This window comes from Narcine bancroftii, chromosome 8, assembly GCF_036971445.1.
Source record: "Narcine bancroftii isolate sNarBan1 chromosome 8, sNarBan1.hap1, whole genome shotgun sequence".
Taxonomy (NCBI): Eukaryota; Metazoa; Chordata; class Chondrichthyes; order Torpediniformes; family Narcinidae; genus Narcine; species Narcine bancroftii.
This window is the reverse complement of record NC_091476.1, coordinates 108,011,561-108,028,800: the sequence shown is the minus strand read 5'-3', so window position 1 is coordinate 108,028,800 and position 17,240 is coordinate 108,011,561. Positions and strand designations below refer to the sequence as shown.

Sequence of the window (17,240 nt, the reverse complement as noted above, 5' to 3'; positions counted from 1 at the left end):
ACTTTCTCGCACCAGGATGTAGTCCAGGAGGTGCCAGTGTTTGGATCGGGGATACAGCCCAGTGAAACTGCATCTGGAAAATTGTACACAGATCTGGGATCCTCTCCTTGTGAGACAGCATATTGATTTCTGGAATGTAGATTTGATCAAGCCTACATATACATGAGCCTGGGAAGATTTTGAAGTGATCCTGGTGAAATGTACCAAATTAAAAGGCTTGGCAGGACGGATGGGGAGTTGGTATCCTGTTTCCCTCCCCCCTCCCTCAGCCAGAAGGACAAGAACCAATGGCCAGCCTTAAAATAAAGTACTATTTTAGAAGAAATATCTTCACCCAGAGTGTGAATTTTTGGAATTTACGACTCAAGAGGGCGGAGGAGATTCAGTAAACTCAAGGTAAACGTCAAAAGAATTTTGGATATTAAAAGTATCAAGGCATTTGAGCAGGAAGATGGTGCTGAAGTAAACATCATGTATGGTCTTAACAGTTAAGTAGTTCCAATGATCTACTCCTGCCTCTGTTAAGGTCAAATTCACTTTTAACAGAAACCTTTGATTCTGCACTTCAACAGTTGGCTGGAGATTAAAATAAAAGTGTCTATTAAATTTTTTTTAAACTAATTTTTCCCTAAATGTATATTAATCTTTACTAACATCTCATTGTTCTTGCTCTTTTCTTCTCCTAAATTGTGTGTTGCCATTGGAGATTATAGCATTGATTCCGAGATATTTACAGCAGGACTCCAAAATATTATAAATAAAAAAATGCTGGAGGAACTCAGCAGGTCACACAGTCTCCATTGGAAGTAAATATCAACTTTTTATGCCTGACCCCTTCTTCAAGGTATATCTTGACTTACTGAGTTCAGCCAGCATGCTTGTGCTCTTACTACAGAGTCTCCAGATTCCTCGTGCCCACTCCAAAATATATTGTTATAAATAATCAGATTTGTCCCAGCAGTCTCTTGTTTCCTTCATCATTATTAGTCACACATACCAAAAAAGCCTTTATTTGAAGTGAATACTAAAATCTCCCATTTCACTCTTCCAAACTTAAGAAAGCAAACTGAACAATAAAAAGATTATTTGTTATTAAACATTTTATTTTACAGATAGTGAACAGATCAATTGTAAATCAAACCCATTTGCTTTATTAACTCTGCAACATGGAAAATAATGAATTGTCCATACTGCCTTCGATAGAAACACAAATCCAATCACTGACCCCCTGAAGGTGATCAGCCTGAGTTTTTTCTGAAGTAGATTACACATCAGATCTTCCATTTTTTTCCTTCCTCGTTAGGATACAAGAGCGAATCTTCCAATCTTTCATATCCAGGGTATTCTGTCTGAATGCACTCTGACCCATGTTGAGTGTAAAAAGAGGCTTGAAATCCAGATTGGGAACACTCATTTGAACGTTTTACTGCACAGGAATAAGTTCAACAGGTCCATCTAGATATTGTTCAAGTTTGTTTAGCCTTCTGTGAGAATGGCTGAATTTAATTACATTTAATCTGTATTAAAATGATGGAGTTGAATTCTTGATAGTTTTTCAATAACTAAAATTAGAAATAAAAAATAACCCCATCTTGAGTTAATAGTGTGGAGGGATGGGGCCTCATTTGATATTTGTTTACTAGCAGTAAACAAATGAACTGATAACAAGGTTAAGGGATTTAGCTCCCATTGGAAAGAATATGGTAACTTGTATCAGCAGATGCAAGTCTTGCTCACAGAATCTATTAATAACTAATAGAGTGTTTGGCCAAATGCAACATGCTTTAGCAACTGAGAGTGTTGGCCTTCATCTCATAGGCTCAGGTAACCAATGGTAGGGTGCTCAAAGGTTTGGATCCAAAAAGGGCTTACTGACCAATGACAGAATGTTGCTTTCTTCTCTTAAGAGCAGGGATAATCACAACCTCCAGTAATGCAGGTTAAACTTGGGGTAATTATTCCAGAAAATAACAACGTATAGGGAGAAACAACAATATCATTCAATGCATATCAATGGAATGTGACCCTTCACACTGACGGTGGCTCAGGTTTTATGACATTGGTCATCATCTCTGCCAGCATGCGGTTGCACAGAGCAGCATACGGGTTCATGAGGGTCACTTGCTTCCTCGCGAACTTATTGCCGAGACCTGCTGCTTGCTGGAAGTCATGCAGAGCCTCTGGGTCCTGTTGGTTGAGTCGGTAGAGGAGGCCGCGTTGAACCAAGGCCTGGCAGGCTGTCCGCCCCTTGCCCTCACTCAGCTCCACTGCTTTGTTCAGGTCACTCAGAGCCCCTGGAGAAGAAATTATCCACTGGTCAGCCAAATGTTTCACAGTGGATCAAGGTACAAGACATCAGCCAATGGAATCATATGCATGGATAAACACCCCATCGAGCTGATGGCATTACCATCGACTTTTTGAGTTTCTGCTAATCTGCTCACCTCTTCCCCCTCCCCTTTCCCAGTTCTCCTCCTTCCCACCTCCCTTCACCTAGCCATTGCTCCTCCCCTCGATCACTGCTGTCCACTCCCTCCCTTCGCCACCTATCACCTCCTTCAATTGCAATCACCCCTCCGCCCTTTCTTTTGTTTGGATGCCTATCAGCTTTTTTCCATACTTTAATAAGGGCTCAAGCCCGAAATGCCAGTTATATTTTACCTTTTCCCTATAAAGGACATTGCTTGACCTGTTGGGTTTCTCCAGCTGTGTGTTTTACCCCCTCCCCCCAAGCTCCACTATCCTATGAATTCTTTAGCTGCATGTTAAATATCTCAAGTTGATAGGATAATTAAGAAGGGCTTCATTAATCAGGGGATTGAGTTCAGGAGTCGTGAAATAAAGTTGCCACTCCACACATCTCTGGTGAGACCACTTTAAAATAGTGTTCAATTCTGGTCACCTCAATATAGAAAGTATGTGGAAGCTATGGAAAGGGTGCAGTGGAAATTTACCAGGATATTGCCTGGATTGTAAAGTAAGTCTTATGGGGCAAGGTTAGCAGAGCTAGGGCTTTTGCCTTTGGAGCAAAGAAGAGTGTGAAGTGACTTAATAGAGGTCTATAAGATTCTGAGGAGCATAGGTCAGGTAGACTGACAGCACCATTTTCCCAGGGTGGGAGTAGCAAACACCAAAGGACATCTGTAAAAAATGAAAGGAGGAAAGCTAAGGGTAAACATCAGGGTAAGCTTTTTTTTTTTTATACACCGAGTTGTACCTGGAATACCTTGGCAGGGATGGTGGTGGAGGCTAAAACATTAGGGACATTTAAGAGATGCCTAGACAGGCACATGGATAAAAAGAAAAATAGAGGGTGACCAGATAAGTTAGACTGTGAAGCCAACTTTAGGCTGAACTGCAACCCAAGGCTGGCGATACTTGTGGAGACAGTTTATACTCCCTGTCCTCCAGTTTTCAAACAGTTTCTTGTAATTTCTGAATTCAAAGGAGTCTTTGGCGACCAATCCAAAGACACTGGGTTGTTGCTGTTGATCATTGCATATCTCAATAATCACAATTCTGACTTCTGCAAATTTGCAACAATCCACCAGCCATCTGTAGCAATGCCAGCTATCCAATGGCCCACTCATCATGCTCCATTGCACTTTTATGAATTATCCCTGCCCAGGCCTCATCCTATTTGTCCATTGTTTCACAGTCATCTATTAGTCCACCTATCAAATTATCAGCCTGTTAAAGAACCATAGGGTGACAATGCATCATTCCTTCCAATGTTGACTGAGATTCTCTGGATAATCGCTGTAATATCAAAAACAATGATATACATTCTGCTGACAAAAAAAGTCATTTTTTCCCCCCCCCAGTGAGCACCTTCCTTCCTCCCACAAACAAGCCTGGTGTTTACCTGTGTTATCTCCCTTCAGTCGAAGAGCTTGTGCGCGATTGTTGTAAGCCGATGCTCGCTCGGGAATGATTGCGATGGCTTGATCAAATGCCTCCATGGCAGCATCAATGTCCCCAGACTCTGCCAAAAACATTCCACGCAGTTCCAACTCTTTAGCCTGTGCCACAAGCGCGGAATCAAATCTACTATCTGAACACAACAATGGTTATAATGTAGCAAGTATGCAAGCTACTCCCTCTTCTCCACGAGTGTGGAGACCCTGCCCTGGTCCCCAGGGGAAGAAAGGGGAAGATGCAGCAGGCTGCTTGGGTGATGCATCTTCCTGGGTCATGGGATCCAGACAGGCTCGGATGACCGGTCAATGAGCAGGACTCCCGGGGCGAAGTGGTATCTCCTTCGTTACCTTCAGCAGACTAGGCTCCAGTTCCTCCCGTAGAAATAAAGTTGCCAAACACAATTCCCCACCTGTCCGAGCCAAACCTTCGAGAGTACCCCAGATGAATTTGATCGCGCCCACCAGTTTGGTAAAAGGACAACATGCCTTTCCTCACCGTCATCGGTCAGCTCGCCCTCCCCTTCCAAGCAGAGATCATCCCCGAAGGGGTTGTTCGGGTTGAAGATGGCCTGCAGTACAGCCTGGTCTCTGGGGCTTGCCATGTCCTGCGGTTGGCGTGATGAGAGCGCGTTGCTGCAGTGGACTTTGGATGGCAGAGGCACCGGTACTTCCAGCCCATTGGGAGGTTGCACTCGGAGGGCACTGGCCTGCAGATCGGGGTGAACCTCAGCTATCAACCACACTAACAAAAAAAAAACCCACACAGGTTTTGTGAAAACACGGTAAGCGATTGAAGGCGCTTCAAACGTCAGCAATATATCTGGCTCCTATAGACGCTGAAGACTGGCCGAGTTCCTCCAGCATTTCGGTATTTTCTACCATCACAACGTCTGCACCCCCGAGGCTTGTCCTTACCTGTGGGGCTCCTTCCAGAGCAAAACATACCTGCTACAGGAACTGAGCAGGTGGGACAGCATCAATGAAGAAGGGCCGACGTTTAGGACAGGCAGAGGGGAGATAGTGTAATGAGGACAGGGTGAGAGGGGTTAGACGGGGAGCAGTGGACCAGGCTCCCAATAACTTTGGACCCCAGCAATGCCGAGGAACGAAAACCTGAAATGTACAAGTTAAAAATTACATTAAAATTCACTTTGAATTTAAAGTTAACAAGAAATAGTGCGAGCAGGAAATTCGGCCACATGGCATGCTCTGCTTTTCACCAATATTATGGTTGACCTTCCACAGGCACCACGTTCTTGCATCTCTCCTATATCCTTTGACTCACCACCTGTTTTGGATCACCAACGTCTGATCCTGCATTGGAACTCAAGCCAGTGAATACTAAAGGTTCACCATCCTGAGTGAAATTTCTTCTCGTTCCAGCCTATCCTAAGTAATAACTTCCCTACCTCCAACTTGTCAAACTGCTTCAAATAATTTTTAGAATCATCTCATTGAAACCAAGCTCTAAAAATGCAGTCCTAGTTAACTCACTCTCTCACAAGACAATCCCAACATCATTGGAACTAGAGAAGTGTCAATGTATTCCTTCCATGACTGGTAAACGCTCTCATATGTATGAAAAACAATATTGTCCACAATACTCCAGTAATTTCACCAAGGCCCCATTCAATAACATAAACCTTACTCCTGTAATTAAATCCTTTTACCCACCAGAAAGCAAAACATAATCTGTGAGAACTGAGCATCTATGGCAGCAAAGGGATGACATTTCAGGCCAAGATCTGAATCAGGACTGTTTGGTCGGTTTCAGATTTCAGCAGTTTCTCATCTCGTCTTCCATCATAAAGACTTAACAAATCACTCACCTCTGAATCACTTATTCCATAGTGTCATTCAAGTACTCCTGGGTCTTTGAACATCAAAGCTACCAATCTCTCACCATTTAATACTGTTTTTGTGTTGTGTGTATCAAAGTGGACATCACTCTTTCTCACTTTATTTTCCATGTCATTTCTCCCCTACATTGGTCATATACTTGTATATTATTTTGGTGTTCTCGCACCAACCCTCTTTTCAATCTTCTTCAGCATGATGCTGAACCAAGCCATGAAAGACCCCAACAATGAAGACGCTGTTTACATCCGGTACCGCACGGATGGCAGTCTCTTCAATCTGAGGCGCCTGCAAGCTCACACCAAGACACAAGAGAAACTTGTCCGTGAACTACTCTTTGCAGATGATGCCGCTTTAGTTGCCCATTCAGAGCCAGCTCTTCAGCGCTTGACGTCCTGCTTTGCGGAAACTGCCAAAATGTTTGGCCTGGAAGTCAGCCTGAAGAAAACTGAGGTCCTCCATCAGCCAGCTCCCCACCATGACTACCAGCCCCCCCACATCTCCATCGGGCACACAAAACTCAAAACGGTCAACCAGTTTACCTATCTCGGCTGCACCATTTCATCAAATGCAAGGATCGACAATGAGATAGACAACAGACTCGCCAAGGCAAATAGCGCCTTTGGAAGACTACACAAGAGTCTGGAAAAACAACCAACTGAAAAACCTCACAAAGATAAGCGTATACAGAGCCGTTGTCATACCCACACTCCTGTTCGGGTCCGAATCATGGGTCCTCTACCGGCACCACCTACGGCTCCTAGAACGCTTCCACCAGCGTTGTCTCCGCTCCATCCTCAACATCCATTGGAGCGCTCACACCCCTAACGTCGAGGTACTCGAGATGGCAGAGGTCGACAGCATCGAGTCCACGCTGCTGAAGATCCAGCTGCGCTGGATGGGTCACGTCTCCAGAATGGAGGACCATCGCCTTCCCAAGATCGTATTATATGGCGAGCTCTCCACTGGCCACCGTGACAGAGGTGCACCAAAGAAAAGGTACAAGGAATGCCTAAAGAAATCTCTTGGTGCCTGCCACATTGACCACCGCCAGTGGGCTGATAACGCCTCAAACCGTGCATCTTGGCGCCTCACAGTTTGGCGGGCAGCAGCCTCCTTTGAAGAAGACCGCAGAGCCCACCTCACTGACAAAAGGCAAAGGAGGAAAAACCCAACACCCAACCCCAACCAACCAATTTTCCCTTGCAACCGCTGCAATCGTGTCTGCCTGTCCCGCATCGGACTGGTCAGCCACAAACGAGCCTGCAGCTGACGTGGACTTTTTTACCCACTCCATAAATCTTCGTCCGCGAAGCCAAGCCAAAGAAAGAAAGATTTTGGTGTATATAACTTACATTCTTTGCTCTTGCAGATCCCCCTTTAAAAGGCCTGGAACTATTTGACAAGATTCTTGACATGATGTGCATAAATGTTTGCACAAAAATACATTTTGTTTGGAATGATACATTTTCCTTACCTCAAAAATGCTTTGCCTCTGGAATAGTGCCAATACAGTGAATTTAATTTCAATGATCTTCAAAAGAGAATCACACAAATACAAGGGTAATAAAATTGCAAGGCTGTGCCAAGATCGAAGATGAGGTGAGATGTACCTATTTCTGTATTGTACATTCCTGACTGAAAGATGGTCTGTATTCTTTGGAATTTAGAAGAGTGAAGGGGGACTTTATTGAGTCAGAAGACTTGAGGTGCATAACAGGGTAGTGGGAGAGTCTTGAATAAGGGGACATATTGACAAGGGACCATCATTTGAGAGAGGTGCATAGAAATTTCTTTTCACAGAGGGTCGTGAATCTCTAGAATTCTCTGCTCTATAGGTTTGTGAAAGCTAATTGGAAGTATTTTAGTTGGAGATAGATACATTTGTGAGGGCTATGGGGAACAGAGTCAATTTCCCCTTAATATTTTGAATGAAGTTCTGCTGAGTTATCTATCAGAAGGAAACAAATGAGAATATTCCAAGATGACTCATTTTTTTTCTTTTCTGGTACTGTGATTTGGTCCCAAAAGTTAAACATCTCAGGCAAGGAATTAGCCACTCAGTATTGATGAGAAATGTCATTATCCAGACCGTAGATTGCAAAGATTTGATATCCTCCATCTCAGAGGGCTGTGAATGCTTTGAGCATATTCAAGGAAGGAGTTTTCAACACCAGATGAATCAGATGTAAAAATTAGATGAGAAAGAATTTGCCAAGATCATGATGAGTTATGCTCACAGGAAGGGCTGTTTAGCTTACCCATGATTTTAATACATACGTCTTAAAATTCTGACCTATCTCACAAAAATGTATCAGACTGTGAAACCTGCTTAGTTTTACTCAAAAACTGCAAGACAGATCTGTTATTTACCCTGACCCATATCGACAATGTTTTAAATTTGACAAAAAAGTAGATTTGAATTCACCAGCCAGTGCTAGCTCTTTACATGGTACACCACCAGAATAATTATATGATCTGAATAATCCTGTGTGTGTGCTCAAATAAACAAACCATTTCAGGCAGGAGCCTCGCAACAGAGGATCACCTGCGAATTGTGGGGCAGAAAGGAGGAAAAATTCCACTTTAAACAAAAGGCCGCATGAAATACACAAAATATATTTAAAGTACCTCCAAGGATAAACTGGACATGTTTATTAATTAAACTATCACTTAAATAAAAAAGTGCATAGAAAATGACGCTTAGAAACATTTTTTACATCTATATACATTTTTACATTCATTCTTTAGCATAGCTTTCAGTTTTTCTTAATAATTAAAATTACCTTCATTTCCATGATATTGTTTAACACTGGTGCACTAATCCAATTGTAAAGTCGATGTTTTGCAAGAGCCATGTAAAAATAACAATTTACAGGAATGCAAAAAAATAACAAAAATAATTAAAAGGTTACATTTAGCCTCATGATGAATAAAAAATAAAACAAATTTATCAAGAGTTTTCTGAACCGGAACATTTTACATCTACCACTTCTTTGTGTATTCATCTCAAAGAGATGCAAAAATATATTCACATTAACGGAAAAACACATATAAATAGAACTGTTCCGGTGGAGGTATTGGGGAAGAGAAGCATTCTAGTCACAAGGATGTACAGACACAATGTGTACCCTAATTTAAAAAAAATAATTTAAAAACTGTATTTCACTCTAGTAGCTACATAGCTATCCATTTGTGAGATAATAAAAACAGCAATAGTGTTTAAATATTTTTAAAGTTTTTGGGAAGTATTACCAAAGCATTATTCTCTCTGAAAACAATTCAGATATTGTAGATTCTGTATTTCCCCCTTTCCCCCACCCTCACATTTTTTCAACTTAGATCCAGAATTCTGTACTTTTAAACTAAGACATGATGGATTTACATGATCTTTACAGATTTATTGTAAACATTATATTGCTTTGAAATGGATGCCAAGTACATGAGAACCAGCCCTTCAAATAAACCCACGTCTTTTTCAGATGGGATTATGTATTTCATTAAACAAACTTGATGATGTCATTTATTTAAAAGTTTTGTAACATGTTCAGTCATTAGAAAAAGATACATTCATTTTAAAACTGCTGTGTCCCAATGTGTTGGGTTGCAAAAGGAAGTCAAACCGTATTACAGTTTGTAAAGCCACATTTGAGCCTTCCTTGTTTGATGCTCATGGATTTGAGCCTGAATTGTTCAGTGGTGACCAGATTGAAATTTCCACCCTGTGGGGGGCAAGATTTTTATTAGAAACAATCCCGCTGCAATACTGCAAGGTGAAGCCCTCCAGTAAAGAAAGAAAACACGACTGATGTTGAGAGGACAAATAAAAAGTGCCATCCTGTTGTGGATTGCTGACAGTAATAGAATTGTTCCTGGATTTGAATGCTCTGGAATCCGAGACTAAGATGGAATACATGTTAAATTCCACCACCACCCCAATCTCAAGGCAAAACATAGAAAAGTTTTAAAAAAAATTAACTATACAGAATGAACTTCATTAAAAAGGTGCAAAAGAACACCATATGTAAATGTAGTTAAGTTTTCAAAACTTTGGTGCTTTTACTTTAAATGCGTTGTCAGTGTAACTAGATCTGCCAGATATGCTGGTACAATTAAGGACTCTCTCTCACTAGAAGTACGTTTCCCACTGGAGGCCAATCCTGCTACTGGCATTAATGAATATGTACTAAGCACTCCCTCCTTACAATAGTTACCCAGAGAGAGAGAGGAAAAAAAGAGGTCTTACAGACTGAAATGGCTCTTCATTAATTTGGGATAAACTGCCTATAAGAAGCTATATTAACCCCATTTCAAGTGTCTCCGTTGAACACTGTCCCGAATTTGGAGTGAAGAGGTATGCCCATTCACCAACAACAACCCTATAGAAAGATGTACAGATTACATCCTCCACAAAAAGACCCCAAATTAAATAAATAAACTGTACTAAAAAAATATATATTTATGCACTATGGCAGTATTTTCAATTGTTAACTGGCAGGTCATTAAACTTCAGGTAAGTTATCTATAAATCTTCTTTAAAAATAATAACCTGGCACTTAATTATATACACTGCATGATGCAGGTTATAACGGTTTAAAACTGCCTCTGTAAACCAACACAAAGGGATGCCCGACAGTTTTATTCTCAATCACTGACCAGCCACGTGGACGAACAAAAGCAGCGACGTTTGTAAACAAAAGCGAACTAGCAACTAGTCATCTTTTCAGGCTTGCCACGCATGTCACCAGTGACCAAACTCACCCCCATAAAACTTAAAGGTAAAGAAACAAGCCACACCAGAAACTGGTTTCTCTCATCTGAAATGTCTGCTTTCCCCATTCTGAAAGGTAATTTTGAATCCCACATTGCTGGGCAAACTGAAGCCTGCCTGTCATTGCCATATTCAAATTTTTTGAAGGGAGGAGAAAAGAGCATAAACCCTCAAAATGTTCTTATCGGGCTCACTCAGTATCACACACCCCAACTGTTCTGCGCAACCGTTCTGTCTTGGCTCTGAATTAAAAGGGCAGTGGGCTAGTTGTAAAGAAGGGGCAAAAAAAGTCACAACCAACTCCAATGATTCATTTATTTCCATGAATCAAGCCTTTGGTACAGATACTCACTCAGGTCTCACCACCTGGCTCTGCTGTGCTATTTTCAGTTATTTTCTTTAAAATACTATTTTCTACCTCTTTCCCATTCTCTTTTTTTTTAAAAAATACTATTATATTCAAGTTTCCTATACATCCAAATGGGTTTCCAATAAATATTTTTTTTTAAATCTCTGCTTCAGTGAGAGATAGTATGAGTTGGAGAGAGCATCTATATTATTCTTTGTTCAGTGTTTTAACTCATGACTCAGTCTATAAAAATTCCATTCTGAACCAACTGGACAAAGTGTACTATTTAAAATCTCTGAAATTCTATAAAGCAGAAGATATTTTTGTAATTTTCTTTTGAGGAAGAAGGAACTTCAGTCAATTTGAAGGTTCATCATTCCCTGCTTAATGCAACACACTAGAGCATTTGATGAAATGGTAAACAAATAGGACTTGTATTTGAGAAGGTGAAGGCCATAATTGGGACCCTGGAATCAATCATACCAAAACTAAACATTGCATTTTTCAAGAATGCCAACCACTCCCCTCAGATAATTTATTAAGCCACTTGCATCTTGAGCACATTGTGCTTATTTCAGGATTTTCCAGCCAGTTTCATTATTTTCCAAGAATAGTTTGATTCTGCTCATGACTAGTCCCTTATTTCACTCAGTTATACTTAATGCAGGATTACCACCACTTCAATGTAGTCAAGGGAGGTATACCACAAGTTCGGAAAATCCATATAAGGAACATTATAACTAGTAAACTACTCCTTTAAGTGGGAAACTATATATTTTTGGGTAGAAGAATATTAAAGTCAAGCCTCAAATATTATGTTAAGGCTCTAACTCATTCTCAATACCACTTTAAATACTTTGTCATGACCCATGAATTGAAAAAGGACATAGCAGTATTGCAGGCCATTGTACTCATTAAGATCCTGAGACTACAAAATGATGCTTCATATATTCCTTCAATCATCTAAAACAAAAAAAAGCTAGCAGGAAATAAAAAGTAATACATTAATAGCAACATAATCAAATCTTTGCCCCTTTTGTGAAGTGCCCTACAATGCAGTAAGAGGGGTTTGCTAGAAACTAAATATCATGAAGTGTGCCTGCAGCTGCTTGGCTACAGTAAGACGAATAAAAATAAAGAAAATCTTTTTCAGCTAAATATGTAGCCATTCAGCCAGCAACCAACAGTAAAACACATACGTCTTCATGACTGTCAGTGCATACAGAACTACGCCCCCCCCAACCCACCCACCAATCCAGTAGAACCCCCATTACCTGAACATTAACACCACACTCAGAAGGTGCACCTTTTCTGTGCTCTAAGTAGGTTGCCCTGCTGATTTAATCATGTACTGAATGAAGTGCATTGCCCTCCTTAGGTCTACCCTATCCTTTCCTATGTTAGAGGTTAGTACCTCTGTCTGTGCGAGGGTGCCATTGACTAAAAGCTGATTTTGTAGCAGCAAGGAACATGGTCCCAAAAGGCAGTTGAATGTCATTAAACAGTAGCAGCAACTGAGCAAAGACAATACAAAGTGAAAAAGAAAAATCCCCAGAGACATAACTGAATAGGAATAATGGACAGCATGGACCTTCCTCGAGAAAAAAAAATGTTTGGATGGTCTTCCTTACATCAGCTTGATTAGCTGTTGACTATTGCTTAAAGGAACACAGCATTTGTCTACAGGGAGAAACAGGGAGATGCATTGGAAGGATAATTCAAACTCAAAAAATATTGTGCCCCTTTAAATAAGATGCATGGTCTTGATTAGCCAAACCCCTTTTTTTAAAAAAAAATGGAAAAGTTTAGTTAAGAGGAAACACACCTCTAATTCCAGATAATGGAATACAAAAAGTACAGCTAATAATGTGCATTTTGGGAAACATGGAATACAAATGTAACCTGAAAAACAGAATACACCACTGTAGTCAGTACAAATACATTAGTTTTAGCGTTTATCTAAAGCACACAGTGCAAAATTACAAGGGATCAAGGTCTTTAAAGTTTAGATCACTGTCATAAACCCACCGCAGGTGCATACTTTTGGTCACAATAAAAATTGCCCGTTTTCCAGGAGTCAGCTATTGTGGCATGAATCACACACAAAAAAAAATCCCTTCTTTCAAAATAAAAACCCATGATTGCCTCCCTCATCCTCCCCCAGTTTGATAAATTCAATATTGTTTCAAGAACTGGTTTCTTTTTCTCCATGTTACAGCACAGCTGGGAATGAAGACAATTTTTAAGTTACCAGCAAATGAATGTTTTATGCCGTCATTAGCACTCCTTGAACTGTTACTGGAGATTTTAATCAAAATAAGTGGTTTAAAATTGTGGAATAAAGAACACCAGATGAGCATAAACCATTCATTTGTCAATATAATGCACAGCAATGAGCCATTTTAGTGCCCTTATTTTCAACTTTCTAAACCAGTGATTCTTCATTACATTAAGATTTCACAATAAACATGTTCCTAATTCTAGAAAATATTTTTTAATGGCTAATTAATTTTCCAATACAAATTATTCATCGAATTAGGAACATGCGTCTCCTCTTTTGATTAAGTTTTGATGAAGTCCATCATATGGGACACAAAGTTTAAAAAATTGCTGGTTGGTGGCAAGATTTGATCGGACATCTGTAAATTTTAAAAGGGGTATATTAAATATTATTCCCACTTAATCAGGACACTTCAATTCCCAAGTCTTAAACTACAACTTTATCTTTTTATATTGGTGAAGGTTATCAACTATAATTCCATTGCCCCACTGTTAATATTAGAGTTTATGAGTTAGTGCCTTTCAGACAACTTGTGCATTTTAAATAGGTAGTGTAATTACCAAAACTAGCTATGTGTCCACACATCATGGGGTTTCACAAGATTACTGAATTGAGTGCACCTTAGTAGGGCTTTAGTACCAATGAAGAAGTGAGTGCTAGGATCCAGAGTGGTGCATTCACTGTTTTCTTCCCTGCCTCCTTCCATTATAGTTCTTTTGAATGCTGGCCCTCTAGCAAGTGTGGTTATTCCAATGAAGAAAAAAAAAATTAAAGGAAACCGAATAGGTGGAATTTCAATCTTTAGTGTTAATTTTATTTTCTGCCAATCCAAGTGATTCTTCTGAGTTTAAAAAAAAATTCACACCACTTTAAAATCTTAGTTAACTGTCTCCTGGAAAAAGGAGTGAATTTGCCAGATTGAAGCAATTGCCTGGGATTACAGGCCTTCTCCAAAACTGAACAGGTACTGCAGGATTCATCTCATCATCCACACCATTTTGTATGGTCGATCTGGTGTTGAGCAGTGGCTATTTTTGATGAATGGAGTTACATGAATATTTTACTTTCCCACATTCAAGATCACAATGAAAAGTTTATCCCCAGGTTTTAATTTGTATGCCAAAGATTTAACATTTATTCTCCTTGCAATTTTCTAGTGTATTACTGTTAAGGAGGTTACTTCCTGTCAAATTTGATCTCATACTTTGTTCATTAGGGATTCAACTTCAGTTGCATGCTAATAGATTAAATTTCACAATATTTTGTTGCCTTAGTGCCACAATTGATTTTACTTCGGATTCCTGCCTCTCAATAAGGTACTGTACAGTTTTGGAATGGAAAGTAGGCTGTAACTGTTTTGTGCAGTTTTCGAAATGTTCAGCAGCCAAGACAGTTCTGCAGTATAACATCTGTATGCAAGAATACATTTTGCCACTAGTGTTGAAAACTGTGCTCTAATATGAATGTGCATTGTTGCACACTTCAGTACAATTATCCCACTATTTCCATTCCTGACTTTTTATTTTCCCCAGTAATCCCATTAAATCACAGCAGTCACCTCAAAAGGGGTTTTCCCCACAAGTCCTTATCAGTTCAGGAACTTCCTGCACTTCTTCGCTCCACAGTTACATGTAAGTTTGTTGCTGGCATCTTCAATTGGGAACTTGTAATCATATGTCAGCTCTTCACCCCGGTAGATCTTTCGGACAGCAAAAATGACAATGTGCTTTTGCCCATCCACATTTATCACACGGGAATAACAGTTGGGTTCACAGGAGTGGTTGATGAAACGAGCTGCATTTCCATGCATTGTTGCATCCACCACCTCATAATCATCAATACGGAACATGTAGCAACCGATCCCCTGGATGTAAAAGGAGACAACAGCAGGAAAAAAGTTAACAAACCACTTGTCAGTATGAGTAAATGCTTCCCCCCCACCCCCCCTTCTCCCAAATGCACCAGCTCTTGGGGTATCTCTGGATATGAGCCACAACGATACTTTAACTGATGACTAAGAGAAGCATTGAAGCCCAAGTTTGATTTTGCTCCCACTCAATGTCCAAACCAAGTTTGGTCCAAAGATGTGTCAAAGTCTTCCCATTCAGGGCCCAAAAAAAAGGCCACAGCTAACTGTAGCAACGTAATTGCTGTCTCATGCAAAACCAAGGATCAGAGGCTCAGTGTGATTTAAAAAAAATCATCAAGCATTTGACAGAGGGGAATCGAAAACATGATAAAATACAGAATCAGAATATAAAATAAATAAACCAAAACTACAAGAATATCAAAAACTAGGTAATACTCCATAACAAAGATTGGACACAATGAGATTCCAACAAAAAAAAACTTTATCTAAATCAATAAATGGATGTCCAACTGATGAATTTGTTTACTATAATACTAGAAAGAACACCAAGGTTCTGGTCATGACTGGAGCTCAGTGACCGAATGCTGAAAAGGTACTTATCTTTGTCCTAGTCGTTCAGACCTCCCTACAGGAGCTAGGAATGGGGAAACCCAGACTGCCAAATTTTAGCAGCTCATTAAATCAGAGGCTTTCTGCCTTATTAAAACTTTTAAATCATTAATTCCTCCGGTCCACTCTTATCAGGGTCCTTGAGCTGATTATGGATTTGATTTTTTTTTTAAACGTTATCTTATAATATTTGGATGTTAACAGTGGTTAAATTTCACTTTTCCATTTCCAATTAGAGAATGTTTTCACAATGTTATCTGATCAAAATAATTGTATCTACAGAATAAACATGGCAAATTACACTATTTCCATTGCTCCAACAATGAGCATTAAATTAAGGTGGGAGCATATTATTTTATGGCAAGAATTATAGATAAATTGATGTGATTAATGTCATACATTTCAAATTACACCACCACCCACCAGCTCCCCAGTGACATTCATTTTCATAGAAATAAGATATTGCAAGGTGGACAGTTTCATTTTCATCACACACCTTAAATTTCAGAAGCAAGCAAAAGCAAATCAAGCACTAACAAGGCAAAATTTTATTCAGTAAATACAGGAACAAGAGTTTAACAAAAAAAAAGACACAAGATGACTTCCATGGTCGGGAGTGTATAGGTGCTTGGTTATCAAGAATAATTCTTTTTAACACTCTTCCAAGAAGGTGACCAACTAATTCTTTAATGAAGAGATCTTGCAGCAGGCAGGTGTTGAGGTCAACAGGAACTGATTGCCGAGGAAAGTTTCTGTGATTGTCAGCTGCTTCCAGATACCCCAGCTAGTGGGGTCTTAGCCTTGTGAGGTTGGGGTGACAGAATGGGGTAGCTCACCAAGGAGTAGGCTGTCTCCTGAATCTTTACAAATATTCTAAAAATACATTTTAAGCATAATGTTACAACTGATTGATACACCCCAGTCATAAAATTATTAGTGTTATTGGTATTTTACATACGAGAAGTTTCTAGAAAAGTGGTAAGCAACACTGCTAAAAATGTTATGGGATTAAAATAACACAAAGGAAAGACTTCCCAGTATTCAGAGTTTAATTATTTTGAACTCTAGCGCTATCACACTATTGATTACGAATAATTTTGTCGCCTCGTAGAAGTGAATTTTGCAGGCTGAAATTCAACCACGACCAAATGAATCTTCGAATTATTTTACAGTTTGCAACTATGTCCAAATATGCAAGGCATTTTAATGCAAAGGGTGATTCTCAATCCTCCATGAAATTCTTTAGGCACCATTTGAATGTGGAGAAGTAACAGCAGTGACAAGTCAAAACTGTGGTGAACAATGAACTCAAAGTCATAACATATTCAAATGCATAATCATCAGAAATGCACAGGATTTGAAGAAGGGTCTCAAATGGCAGGCCAGTTTTGAAATGGGTCACCAGTTCCAAAATTAGATTGAAGATTCCATATTCCACTTATCTAAAAGTATGAGTAATTAATAAACAACGGGCAAAAAAGGCATGCACACAAACTAGTTTTAAGAATGAACTGCAAAGTTGCACAAGTTAATAATGTAAGCTCAGCCTGTTTATGTCACAAGAAAGGTGGTACGCTGCTGCT

At 39.7% G+C, this 17,240-nt stretch overlaps 2 protein-coding genes across 8 annotated transcripts in view; both read right to left on the bottom strand.

Annotated features, from left to right (window-relative positions):
- Positions 1 to 1,082: 1,082 nt before the first annotated feature.
- On the bottom strand, positions 1,083 to 4,595 carry ttc36 (tetratricopeptide repeat domain 36). 2 transcript variants are annotated; one of them, XM_069896091.1, is made up of 3 exons: positions 4,417 to 4,595; positions 3,866 to 3,985; positions 1,083 to 2,294 (listed from the first exon to the last, which is right to left on the bottom strand). In XM_069896091.1, the coding sequence occupies exons 1-3, from the start codon at positions 4,520 to 4,522 to the stop codon at positions 2,029 to 2,031; spliced, it is 492 nt and encodes a 163-aa protein (XP_069752192.1). In that variant the 5' UTR covers positions 4,523 to 4,595; the 3' UTR covers positions 1,083 to 2,028. The 2 variants fall into 2 exon arrangements, with proteins under 2 accessions (XP_069752192.1, XP_069752191.1); XM_069896090.1 differs by having other exon boundaries at positions 3,866 to 4,054; positions 4,417 to 4,590.
- A 3,818-nt stretch (positions 4,596 to 8,413) lies between these two features.
- The window catches only part of kmt2a (lysine (K)-specific methyltransferase 2A), a 143,995-nt gene continuing 135,168 nt past the window's right edge, over positions 8,414 to 17,240 (bottom strand). For 4 of the 6 annotated variants that reach the window (XM_069894772.1, XM_069894774.1, XM_069894773.1 and 1 more), the window contains one exon: positions 8,414 to 15,042. In XM_069894772.1, coding sequence (XP_069750873.1) covers positions 14,767 to 15,042 — 276 coding nt within the window. In that variant the 3' untranslated portion in view covers positions 8,414 to 14,766. Of the gene's footprint in view, positions 15,043 to 15,161; positions 16,531 to 17,240 lie in introns of those variants that run through there. The other 2 variants (XM_069894778.1, XM_069894777.1) reach the window with 2 other exon arrangements.